Source organism: Bactrocera latifrons, unplaced genomic scaffold (genome assembly GCF_001853355.1).
Source record: "Bactrocera latifrons isolate USDA-ARS-PBARC rearing strain unplaced genomic scaffold, ASM185335v1 scaffold_9, whole genome shotgun sequence".
NCBI classification, from domain to species: domain Eukaryota; kingdom Metazoa; phylum Arthropoda; class Insecta; order Diptera; family Tephritidae; genus Bactrocera; species Bactrocera latifrons.
Genome location: NW_017537600.1, coordinates 2,762,076 through 2,776,244, shown reverse-complemented (window position 1 = coordinate 2,776,244; position 14,169 = coordinate 2,762,076). Strand labels below are relative to the sequence as shown.

The window sequence follows — 14,169 nt, the reverse complement described above, 5'->3', positions numbered from 1 at the left end:
TTTTAAAAATTAAAATTATTCAAAGAGCTACAGTTACTCTAGTGAATTCAGGAATTTCAAAAAAAAAAACAGCGTAAAAAATTATTTTTATTTTTAGGCAGTCGCCATTTTTCAAAAAAAAAAAATTTTCGCGTTCCCTGGAATAGGGACTATAACAGCATCCTTACTGATTAAGAATTTCTTTTGATTTTATTTTCAGAACATCAGGAGAGTCAGGATCAATGTCACCAGGATGCGCCATTGTTTTACACCTATCTCTCCCCCCTCTAATTATTTTATTTTTAAATATTTTTTTTGTAAATTTTTTTTCTGTGTTCTTAAGATGTCAATAAAAACACCATAAAAAATGGATGGTAAAAATATTTTTGGTTTGGTTTTTAAATAAAATTCAATAAACTGCCCAAAGTTTGATTTCTACAGTAGAATACCCCCTTATGAGGACAAACCGCAGTGTAGGATGCCGGTCCTACCTTTCTAGTAGAAGCTGCAAAGCGGGCAAGCCCGTCAGTCAGATAGTACGATATCGGCGGTTCGACATATGAATTGCTTTTCGCGGCAAAAAAAAAATATCGTGTTGAGAATTTCAGAGCTATATATGAAAAATTTAGGGACTAATTCTTGTATATACAACAGACCTAGAGTCGGAAAGATAGACGGTCATGGTTAAATCGATTGATTCGTCCCGCTGATAATTTATTAGAGTATCCGATGTTTCATTCTGGATGTTACAAACTTCATGGCAAAACATTCTGTTCATGGTATAAAACTGTTCGATTAATTTGTTAGTACATGATCCGTACAATGATTAGAGCGGTATCGTATACCCAAATATATTTATTTTTTAATTGTATCAATTCTTCAGTATCCATCAGTTATGTCTACATAGAAGGTTGCGGTAAGGTGTCTATATTACCATAAGGAGTAGCACACGTTAGTCTGAGTGTTTTTAATTCTCCAACTATACAAAAAATCTTAGCTCGAAAAAAGAAGATTCCGAAAGATTACTCAAAATACAAAGTAAAATATAATCCATATTTTCATATTAAATTCAACTTTGTCTTACCCTACAAAAACTTAAGAAAATAAGGAATTGTAACTATTTGACATTTGCTTGCAATTTGTTGCTGCCTAAGACAAAATGAGTCGAAAGAAACGCCGGCGCATACATATTAAAGTGTTTCTATTTCTCTACGTTTTTAGCATTTTCCTTTTGCTTAGAGTCCTGGAATAAAATTTAACATTTTATTACTTTTTTACTCTTCACACTTTGCGCTGCGTCCTTGCTTAGCACCTTAGGCTCATTCTCTTGGAGCCACCGTGAAAAGCCGTAAAATTCTAAGAGTCTCAGCAGAGAAGAATGCCATTTCAAGCACCAGAGAAAAAAAAAAAAACCAAAAAAAAAAGAAGGAAAATAAAATTTTAATACCGTGGAAATAGTGCAGAAGTAATGAACTCAATGAACGAAAAAATTACAAAACTGCACAAAGCAATTGCAGATGATATGAACAGCAAAGGATTTTTTAAGAAAATCGAAACACAAATTAAACTTAAATGAATCTCTGCAGAAAGCCTTGATGTATGCATATATCTGAAGGCTGTTTTATACTATGTAGGCATTAAAGCGTAAACTTTCATTATAAATTAAAAGCAGACGAGATTTAAACCAAGTGTTTCTTCAGAGGTATGGTTTTCAAAACGTAGATTTTGGTCTTTATTCGTCGAGAGAGTACTTTACTTCTCAATTGCCCACTTAGCCCGAAGTAACACCTGTTGGCAAGAGTTATATATTCTGCGTTGGATTTCTAGGCTGTATTGACGGTGGCATTGCTACTGGTTCCAAGATAGACGAAATTATCTATGACTTCGAAGTTGTGATTGTCACAGTGCGACGACTGTTTGTTTGATGACAGTAGATATTTCGCCTTTTCCTCGTTCACTGTTTCCACTAATGCTATCTACTAGAATTAAATACATATGATTTATAGTTACACTTCACCTTCAAAAAGTCCGTAAGTTTGACAGCGGATGGATCATTAGTACGAGAATTATATGGAAAAAAGTCCACAAAATAGTTTTGGATGGTCATAAATTGAAGTTTTTCGAGAGATCTGCGATACTGAAGATAGCAAAGAACCTTGCATACCATGCTGTACCATTCGAGTATGAGAAAGCTTGTAAAGTAGGTACCCCGCGAGCTCACTTTTGACAAAAAAAAATTACAAGTTAATTATTCGAAGCATTGTTTGGAGATCTTCAAGCGTACCACATCCGAGATATGTGACAAGAGATGAACATGGCTAGATCATTTCACTACCAAGTTCGATCGTTATCCAAGTAAACTGCAACAGTCGGCTAACAAGGTTATCATAGAACAATTTTTATTGACCAGCTTGAGAAAAAGAGAAAGGACCATCAACAGCGACTATAGAAATTGAAACGTAGAGAGAGTAGTTTCACCAAAAAAAGGAATCTTGTCACAACTCCACGAATCGGGCTCCTGAATCAACCGTATTCTCCAGATCATACTCTCAACGACTATTTGCAGCTCTTAGAAAAACTGTTCTCTGTGAAGAATTTTTTGTCGAATGAAAAGGTAAAGGAGAAGCAAAGGACAAATCTACTACAAAAATTTAATGGGAAAGTTGGAGGCTCGCTATAATCAGTGGATCCTTCTTGAGAGGAACTACGTTGAATGAAAAAGAAGATTTTACCCGCACATTTTCGTTGTCCTATCAACCAAATGTTTTGTTTTTTGGTTTTCAATACTGATTTATACTCAGTTTGGCTTGCACTTTCATAATGAACAGACTTACTCCGGCACACATTTGCAAATCTTAAAATGATGTTACCACAATTGTGGTTCAGTTCGGATAACGCATCGCGGACAACGTTTCGCAACATCGAAAACAATAATTAGAACTATGCAGTCCGCTTTATGGAAGATAATGCGACTTTATCGGTTTTGCGGACATACAAAATCCAACTCGCTCAAAAAGGGAACCCGAGTAATTGGCAAACAAGAAGTCGTGACAAAATTCTCTGTTTTGTGGGCTCTATGGGCAGTGGGAATAAGTGGTCCATATATTTTCAAAATTGAAGCCGATCGAAATGTTACAGTCAATTGAGAACGCTGTAGATCCATAACGTACGACTTTTTCGTACCTGAATTGGAGGATGTTGATGTGAATGACCTTTGGTTCCAACCGACCAGAATTTATTCGAAAAGCATTTTTAAAACGTCTTATATTTATAAAAAAAAGTTAAATATTGGCCATTAAATTATATACTTTTTAAAACCACATATCTTAACAACACAAACTTAAATTTGTTTGCTGTCAATAGTGTCTTAGTTCCCAAGACGGGAGAAGTCTTTGTGTTTGTCCTCCAGAAAAATTGAACTTATCCTCTTTCAACGTAAGGCCAACCTATTTCGCGGCTTTTCTATATTAAAAAAGGCTATCAAGGCTCTGTCGTTACCCGTGATATCAATGTCATCTGCGTGCCCCAGCAGCATGGTGCTTTTAGAGTAGATAATTCCCCTGCGGCTGAGAATTGCTGAGAACTCCATAACTAATTTGTCAGAGCTGATGGTTGTGCCGAACGATATTGTACATTACCGTAGGAGTTTTTCAGATATACAGAAAGTATACACATTAAATGGTCAGCCAGTTGGTCTGTCTCTTGAACGCCTTCACCAGTATTTGGCATATTGCAAATATCTGATCTGCAAAGGATTTGGCAGGTCTAATGACACGCTGATAAGGTCCAATCAATTTATTTAGAGCAGAAGTCCTACTTATAATACTGTGACAATACCCAAATAAGCAATGCCAAGAAGGATGATACGGCGATGTTTAGCGGAAACTGCGCTTGACTTCCTTTTATTGGGGGCAAGAGAGCGTTCATTAGGCTAAAATGTTGCAAATATCTCATTCAGAGTTGAGAGTTAACTCTTCAATTCATTTATTGCTTGGAAATGGCCTAAAAGAGATTTCCTGTTTTAGAAAAGGCTATGAACATAAGAACTGAGTCGTTCAAAGACGAGATGCTTTATGAAGTTCATCTTTTTCGAGATTATGTGAAGAAATGAATAAAATAATTGTGGTTCTGTATAAAGGAGAGAACAGATTTCTCCCACTCTCCCAAATTTGTATAAGAACTAAAACACAAATAACACCAACCAAAACCGAAAATTTGAACAGTTCGTAGCCTTTGAGTTCCTAAAGCAAGTCCTTCGTACTCCACACTTTTTCCTAAAAGTTGGAATGCCCACGTGATGAGGCTAATACAGCATGGAGATGGATGAAATTAATTGTTTGTAGTTTATTCGTAAGAGTGATGATTCCTTTCTCCAGTTCGTGAGGTTTAGTCACATCTTTCTACTGTAGTTCAGGTAAATTTCACGCTACCAACTAGAGAAGCGTTAACAAAATACGATAGCAGCGCTTCGAAACAAGCTTATTAAATCGTGACAGATGATGAAACGTGGATTTACGTATATGAGAAAGAAAGAAGACAACTGTCGAATGCATGGGTGTTCCAAGATGTACCGAAACCAACAAAAGTTGTTCCCGCATGAAGCACTTCCAAGCAAATGGCTGTTTTTTTTTTTTTTTTGGAACAACTGGATATATGGCAACCATACCACCAGAACAATGAATAAGAGTAAATGAATGGTATACAATCATTTGTTTGGCAGTTGTGTTTCAATATATTAGGAAAACAAACCGCGAACAATCCACTATATGGTCCTGACTTGAGACCGAATGACTTTTTTCATTCTCATACGGAAAAATAATCTAAGAGGTCAACGCTTTTCGCAACTCGTTGAAGCAGTTGAATGCTTCTTGGAGAATATTTTGGAGATACCTCAACCAGAGTTGCAAAAGTGCTATGAAACATGATTCCAACGCATGCGAAGGTATATAAAACTTAATGGAAAACATTTTGAAGAATAATAAAGAAAGTAAATTTGTTTTGTTCTCTAATCCTTAAATATAAAGGAATATTATATGTATTTATTTATATTTATATATATTTTTTGACGGTATTAAAAAAAGTTAAGTACTTTTAAAATCTTTTAATACCTCTTAGATGCTAATGGGTTATTTTAGAAGCTTCCCTTGTCAAAGAAACTGACAGTAGAGGATCTCAACCAAATGCATTATTAATATTACAGGCTCAATCAGACTCCATTTTAGTCACGACCATTTAAATCAACACCATTTCCTTTTCCCCCTCAATTAATATGCACCTTCCTAACTGGATTACAACAAATGAACCTGAAATTTAATAATAACAACGAAAGCCGCAATAAATAAAATCAAAGCAACCAAATTAGCCACTTTGCGCGGCATGTTGAAGAAAGACGGCGCTGAATTTTGCCAAGCGGCAATAGCGAAGCCAAATTCAACCCCATCCAAGCACATAGCAACGGCTCGCAGCATTTTGGGGGATGATTGAGCGCTTATGCCTAATCCTTATGAAGCCGCAGTTGTTTAGCTCAGCTGCGGGTTTCACCTTTCGACCTGTGTTGTGCTTATTAAAATATGCTTTGGCCATTAAATGATGAGGGGGAAGACAGTTGAAAATTTTCAATAGATACACAGCTTGAAGAGGGAGAAACTTGCCGTTTATGCAAAGAGGCAAATCTTAAATTTCAATAATTCAAAGAAACTCGCTTCAGTTGTGAATGTGAACTCCATCACTATCGGCATTCAACAACATGTGACGCATGCGGCTTTGCTAAAGCTCCATGTTGCATTTCTTCAACTAAATATATGTGTTTAAAGTGGCAGAGATTGTTTCGAAGCAAAAATAACACCAACAACGTGGATTATGTCAAGACGCTGACAATTTGGAATTTCAAAAATGTCATAATAATCAACGAATTGTGACATCTTGTGTTGTTGCTTACAATTTGGCCCAACAGCTGCTGTAGGTGACACTTGCTCTAATTTATTCATTGACGGCAAATAAAAATCCGGCATAATTTGATGGTTAAATTTCAGGAAGATTATTTTTCAAACTACCCTGCGTTAAGTTGCTATGCTTGTAGACTTTTTCAATAATCTTCAATTAAACTAGAGCAAAATTAATTTTTTAGAGTTGCAGAATTTTCTAAAGTATTAGTTACCACACCAATGTTAGAGCAATGCAATAATATTCAAGTTACACTAGTTTTGACAAATCGCACGAGGAAAGTTATAGATTTAAAGATTAAAACAAAACTACTTTAGTTGGAATAGCGCATAGCTTCCTTCAACTACAAAGCAGTACCTAGCCGAGCGCAACTATAAAGCAATTTCTTGTTGCAGCAAAGAAACCACAAACTAAAAATGAAGCACACTACAAGGCGCTTGCTGGTGGTCAGCGCAATTTCCATTAACGTGCTTAAATACTAATTGGCAAAGGTAAACCATGATGGAAAAAATTGTGTAAACAAAAATATCTCTTTTGATTATTCGATTGCGAACTGGAAAATATTTCTTTTTTTTGTATTAATATTTTATTTTATTATACCCTGCACAATATATATTAAGATTGTCATGAAGTTTGTAGCCGAAAAAAAAACTCCGAGGCTATATAATAAATATATATTAAGTTGACTTTTTTTAGCTATTCATTTTTCTCAATTCTCTCATGAAATTTGCTTGAAAATACTCTAAAAATTCCGTGAAAATTTGAGCTCTTAATATAAGGTTGTCCAATTTCTCCCTTCCGCTTTTTTGCTTTTTATTCAATGCTTTATAAAAAGTGTTACAGTGATCGGATTTAGTTCAAATCAAATTCCATCTAGACGTCATATTCATAATACCCCCTGGTAAAAGTCGGACAGCCACTTTTCACAAGCCTTTTTTGAGTTCAACTATACACCAACAAGGGCCATGGACATGAACAGGTGGTAATCACTTGGCGCTATGTCCGAGCTATATGGTGGATGCGTTAAAACCTCCCGACCGAACTCTCGTAGCTTCTGACGAGCCATCAAGGAAGTGTGTGGTCTGGCGTTGTCCTGATGGAACACTAAACCCTTCCTGTTGGCCAATTCTGGACGCTTCTGGTCGATCGCCTGCTTCAAACGGTCCAGTTGTTCGCAGTAGATGGTAGAATTAAGCAATTAGCCATATATGTGCAGTCATAGTCAATGATTCCCTTCCAATCCCATCAAACACACAGCAAAACCTTCCTGGCCAACACTCCCGGCTTGGCTACTGTTTGGGACGATTCACCGGCCTTCGGCCATGACCGTTTCCGCTTTATATTGTCATATGTGATCCATTTTTCATCGCCAGTTACCATCTGCTTCAAAAATAAGTTTGTTCCGTTTTAGCAGCACATCACAGGCGTTGATTCGATCCAGAAGGCTTTTTTGCAAATCATGCAGCCTTCTGCAGATGGTTTAGAATGTTTTGGTGACTAACTCCCATTTTCTGGGCGATGTCACGAGATGCTACATGCCGGTCTAACTCGATGTTTTCCATGATTTGATCGGTATTCTCCGTCACAAGTCTTTCGCTTGCTGGCTTGTCGATGGTGTCGTTTTTCCCTGTTTGGCGGATTTTCCTTTAACGAAGGAACACTTTAAAATAGCGCGAATTCCGGCGTTAGTTAACTTCATGTTTACACGTCTATAACTGTTGAACGCAGTATCCAAACTAATCATGCATAGCGTGGTTTTCTAAGTTATGTCAAGACCTTTCAAAGATGAATAGTATTGCCAGAAACGAGCTCTGTAGCACTTCATACGTAGCTGCGAAATTCAAAAGACAAAAAAGGCGGAAGGGACAACGTAATATTAACATTAAGGACTGGACCAAGGCATGTAAAATATTTTCATTGAAAATCTACGACAAGCGCGGTTTTTTATCTTTAAATGTCTATAGTTCAGAGGCATTTTATGGAATCGCTTTGACTTTAGACACATATTCCGCAGAATTGAACACTCTAAACAAGTGCTCATGTCGAAACTCACACCGGCGAGATAGTATGGAGCTAAACCTAATTGGCATTTTTTCGGGCAGAACTAGTTGATTTTAAAATACTTGCAAGTACTACTCGAAGTGCGGCTTCTTGCAAGGAAGTTACATTCACTCCGACAGCAGAGCGTTGAGAGTGTGTTTCAAGTTAGTCTATACTCACTAGCAACAAGCTCTTCAAAGATGGGCTAGCAAGAACGGGTATCCTTACCTAGTTCATATCGGAATGGGAAGGAGTTGAATCCACATTGTCAGCTTGCGTTCTAGTACTATGTCCCTTGTTTTAATCCTAGCTAGTTGTGAGGGTATAAATAAAAATAAATAGCAAAAGTGTGAGGGTATAAACAACTAGCCAGGATTAAAACAAGGGACATAGTACTAGAACGCAAGCTGACAATGCGGATTCAACTCCTTCCCATTCCCATTGTGAGGGTATAAACAACTAACAACGATTTAACCCATTTTTTCATACAGGCATACAACTGTTTGGAAATAAATCTCTCCGAATTTCTATAATGTAACTAACAAATTGAAGGATAGTTTTGATAAAAAGTTCGCAATTGTAACTTTGATCCATATTCAGTGACTAGGGGTTTTACGATTTTTGGTCTGATTTAGACAATTTTTGATCAGAGGTTGGCTTACTTTAAGCGCACTATTCCGACAAAATTTTATGCCGGTACATTCATTGGTGAACGAATTCCATATTGGAAAGTGAAAGAGTTAAATGGAATTTAAAATTATATTATATGGAAGTAGGCGTCCGATTTTGCTCATTTTTGCAGTGAAACATAGCCAAAATAATTTTACGTACTGAACTTGGCCGATATCAGTCGGTTTGGTCTTGAGATATGGGTGGTCACCGAATGGGGGCGGTGCCTATCTCGATCAAATTTGGATATCTTATTTAAGTGTTTTGGTATATATACTATAACTATACCTTAAACTTCTTAGAGGGCGGAATAGCGCTCCTTTTTCCAAACGGAAGTGCCTTTAGCCCACTTTGGCACTTACTACTGCTACTGTTATTCTTAAGCAACACAAACAACCGTTCATGTTAAAGGAGTATAAAAATACAACCGTGAAGGATATTACAGTTTCACTAAACTAGGTAAGTTTTTCGTGATTTTTTTACTCTTTATACAATTTGTTGCACTTTCACATTAACCACTACTAAGCTGTTTGCCGTTTCTTATAGACCTTTTTAATTTCTTCCATTACAACCAACTGGCACTTCTTGCAATTAATGCGCTTGTTTGCACATACTGTTGCATGGCGCTCTCTACCCAAACCTCGCTTCCACAGCCGCTATTGAAAGAACGTTTGCATACAAACGTGGCCGCTGCAAAAGGCTCCATCGGCAAAGGGACATTTCCTATTTTACTGCGCTCTTTTGAATAACCGCTCTCTTAGCTAATTTATAAGAAAAATGGAATTAAAAAATATTTTCACAATAAGATGTTGGCAGCGCCTGGGTGCGCTGTGGCATAAAAGCCACAGCAAAACGATGAGACAACGGCAAGCTGCAGCAGAAACGCTGTTGATGTGTTTGTAAGCAGTGGTTTAAGTATGTGTGCGTTTGGTGTACCTTTGGCTGGTAAAAGCACAACAGCAAAAATGTTGAGGCCAACACTTTGATGGAATTTTTGATGGTTTTTAATTACAAGCATCACTCGACACAAACACATTTATGTGTAACAATTTTTTTTTTTTTTTTTTGTTGTATTTCAAATGAATATCTTGATATTGGCTAACGAACTCTGACCGCACACATAAATTGCATAGATGCTGGCATCATTCACTTGCGGCCATGTCAGAGGGTTCACCTTAAGAAACGTATTTGCCTTGAATTGATGAGAAAAATTAATTAAAATTTTATATTTACTTATAGCTTGAATTGTGACGGACGTTAAGGCAAAATAATGTTTCATTATCAAAAAAAAAAATAAATTTCAATATTGGTTCAGTATTTAGTATTGAAGACATGACATTAAATATTCACCAAAATCAAAGTAACATATTGATTGTTAAATATTCCATGTGTTTGGTTGGTCGATGATATAATACTGCTGCTCTCATATCCGAAATCAAATTGTTTTAGCTTGGACATCGAGTATTCCCAAAAAGCTTGGTAAGCTTTTCGTTCTAAGCTAAGCTCACCTTTTACCAATCGGTCATTGATCGACACGAATTCATGCGGCAAAGTAAAATAAAAATCTGTAATGACACTTGAAGAAGTTGCTTATTATATTCAACACTTACCTTCCAACTGTCCCGATTTTGCGAAATCAAGACTAAAACAACTTTTTTCTTACATAGTTAGATATCTAGAGGAAATACATTACAGAAACCTTTTCGACTACCCATAAGAATACAACTCTGATCTCTATGAACCTTCTTGCAGATTAGGCATAGCACGTCACATAATTTAACCATGTTTTGATAATAAATTAAATAAGAACAAGGAAAAGCATTGAACTCCCTTCCATTCGAAGCTCATGGCCTAGCCAGCGCAGCCGCTGTCCCTTGATGCGCTGAACTAACATATACGTTCCATCGACTGTGCCAATGCGCTAAGGAACATAAATCTTCCGCAAAACCTTTATCTCCAACACTCTTAAAACCTACTCATCAGATTAAATCATTGTCTATGCCGCGGCACCATATAGCAGGACTGGAATGATGTCAGACTTGTAGAAGATTTTACTTTTCAATTACATACTCAGTCCGAAGTAGCACCTGTTGGCAAGAGTTATTCTGTGTTCGATTTCGAAGCTGGCAATGTTATTGGGGTTAACATTGCTTCCAAGATAGATAGAGTTACTTTTGCAGTTTTCACGCACTACGCTCGATAAGATCTTATATCCGATATTAAATAGTCTTATCCCATGGTAATTGGCGCAAATTGTGGGATCGTCCTTCTTGTAGATTAGGCAGAGCACATTTAGGTTCCAATCGTCGGGCATGCTTTCAACCGATCATATCTTGCAAAGAAACTGATGCATACACCTTCTCAGTTCTTCGCCACCCTATTTGAATAGCTGGGCCAGTGATCCATCGGTCGCTGCTGCTTTGCTGTTCTTCAGTTATCATAGTGAAGCAATGGAGAATCTATTACATCGCCATTGAGTTCGTCATTTAAAGATGTTACACTTTTACCGCTGTTCAGCAGGTTGGCGAAGTGTCTCAGGTACTATATTACCAATTTGGATCCTACAATGATATGCTACGGTCTTAAAACTTTCCGTAAATCGTTAATATCTTTTTGTTGAATTTTGGAGCATTACCCCCGTCGACCAGTCTGTCAAGCTCTTCATACTCACGCTTCTCGTCCTCTCTTTTGGTTGTTGTCACTATTGGTTGTCATAGTACCTTCCCGACGTCGTACGTGTGTTTGTTGATAGTCGTGGCCGAAAGTAAAAATATATAATAAATTTATTTTACAGACTGACCGATATCTTTGGTAAAAACTGGACTAAAAGCTCCATATACCGTATTCGGTTCTGAGGGATTTAACAGTTGTGATCCACTTTCGACAAATTTTAGGAGTGAGTGTATGTATATAGTGTATGTATTTTCGATAACCGATAACTTCATTTGGGCTTGATTTATAGCGTCTATCTTTTAAAAAAAATAACAAATTTGGTCAAAATGTGCTATATATATATATATTTTTTTTTTGGCTACGCTGGTAGTTTTATGCTATTTATGATTTGATCAAAATGATCACCACAAAGCAGTATTTCGGCGATGTTGCGCTGAATGCTATTTTTGGGCTTCTCGAACGTTGCTGGTTGATAGGCGTAAACGTTTGAACGTTAATTTCCGTAATAATCATAAGAAATTTTCAGGCGTTGGAGCAAAGTGACTGTAAATCCATAAATATACATGACCGCCTCGAACTGTCAAAACTACGTTATCCCTCTTGCTAGACGCTGCATATACTGTCAAGTTAAATACTCAGATGAAATTGAAAATTGTAATATATGGAAAGTAAGCGTGATGTTAGATTGATTGTATTTTCACAAGATAACATAGGAATGAGAATGCACATGATTATTGTACGATGCCATCCATTTTCATATTATTTGAAAAGTGCTGATTGAACTCCTCCAGTCGTTGTTTTTTGGACCGGCATAAGTAGTCTAATAGAAGGTGGTGCCACGCATACCTTTTTGATATGTTCAGCTTATGGTGAATTGAAAGGTGCCCGATAAAACAAAACAAGTACATTTGATGCAATTATGTATGGAATGCGATTTATTTTGGGCAGGCTTGCAGAAGTTCAGACGCTGAACAAAATTTCCGACGGTTTTCAAGCATAAATCGGTTAATACTGCTGCAATTTCATGTTCAATATTCGTACAAAGTCCATCGATAGTCGCTGGCTTGTTGGCATCAAACATAAACTTGACGTAGCCGTACAGGAAATTATCTAATAACGTCAAATCGCACGACCAATTGACTGGGTCATTTCGAGAAATAACACGTTCACTAAACTTGGTTTTCTATAAATCGGCTATAACATTCACTGTGTGGCTGATGGCGTCATCCTGTTGGAATCACATATTGTCCAAGTCCATATCATAGAAATCGGGGCAAAAGTAATCGGTTATCATTGAGCGGTACCTATTCCTATTCACAGTAACGTGCCGATTTTGATCCTCATGGTAAAAGTACGGCCCAATGACACTGCCGTTCCATAAACCACACTAAACCGTAATTTTTCGGGGTGCAGTATTGATTCATGGAGTAAGTGTATATTTCTGTCTTATATGCAAATAATGCTTATTTTGCTTATTGACGAAGTCATTCAGCCAGAAATGAGCCTCATCACTGAAAATGAATTTGCAGTTGTTGCTCAGCCCAATTCAAGATCTTTTTGCAAAATTCGCCATAACGACGTCATAGAGATACCCAACCCTTGAAAACGACAAGTGAGAGACTGATTTGGGTCTTCATCAATTGATGTGCTAGCGGCAGCAATATTCTCGCACTACTGGCACTTCTTTGTCTGGCGCGGGAACATTTTATACTGTGGATGTGAATTCAAATTTTTCCACCAAACGCTCACTGGTTGATTTGACAGGATGATTATGACAACCATAAATTGGACGTAGTGCTTTTTAAGTTGAGCCCACTGACTCCGAAATTTGGTAGTAAATTTTAATAATTTCAACTCGTTGTTGGATCGTATATTCTTCCATGGAAAAATGGCAATCCTTACTGCAGAGAAACATCGGGAAAAAATATGGCGTCGTTTGCTCTCCCTATCGATCTACTTTTGTAATGTCCCTATTGAAAAATCAGTTAGTTGCCATCGTATTTACGCTAAGAAGTGTAGTAATGCTCTCAGCGAGTTTAAAGTCTCTTAAAGACTACTGTTTGGTGCATAAACTGTGGGGTTACTGCTGGTGTGTGTTAGAGTTAAAATCACAAAAATATTCTAAAGCCCACAAACAAAGAAGAGACAAATAAAATTGAATACGCCACACCCTGCATTTAAGGATATAATCGGATGCAAGAAAAAAGGCTTTGTTTACATTCTCTTGAATAGCTTGCTCAATAATATATGTTATATATTTAGAATCTTTACCAAATTACGAATACATATACATTTCCATATAAACTTGTGTATGTATGTATATATTGTAGTGCAATAATTATCGTTATGTTTTCGTTTCTCCCTTTATCATAAATGAATTGGCATTTATAGTTCAAAGTCAAAGTTTCAATGCTGATATGGTTGTATGCAACCGCTATTCGCCGGCAAATCGCATTGTCCCTTCATGGCGTTGAAATAGGCGCTGCCACAACTGACTTTCAGTGCAAGACCGTTACGGCAAATGAAGTATTCGTTGCAGCTTCGCAGTGAGGGTAGCATAAAACCGGTTGGTTTATCTTGACAAACGTATTTTATGTATAAATCCATATTAGATTGATGAGATTGCGGTGGTAAGACAGATATGGGTCGGACCGCTTGCTGAGATGGTCGCACAAATATGTTGGACTGTAATGTTTCGCTTGGGGTTTCGTGTGGTACGTTGTTTATATACAGAGAGCTTTGCGGGCATGGTGTAGTTATAGTTGGGCATGGAGTTGTTGTGCATGGTGGTGTTGTTCGTGTGCACGGTGGCTTAACTGTCGTTGGGGAACATGGTGTCGGGGTTACCGTTGGTGTTACAGTTGG

The 14,169-nt window shown here is 37.2% G+C and overlaps 1 protein-coding gene across 1 annotated transcript in view; it reads right to left on the bottom strand.

The window, feature by feature from the left end:
* Window positions 1-13,517: 13,517 nt before the first annotated feature.
* Window positions 13,518-14,169, bottom strand: part of LOC108977453 (mucin-2) — a gene marked incomplete in the record, with an annotated part of 2,999 nt that continues 2,347 nt past the window's right edge. Inside the window, 1 exon segment of the mRNA XM_018947141.1 lies at window positions 13,518-14,169. Within this exon segment, the coding sequence (XP_018802686.1) occupies window positions 13,711-14,169 (459 nt within the window).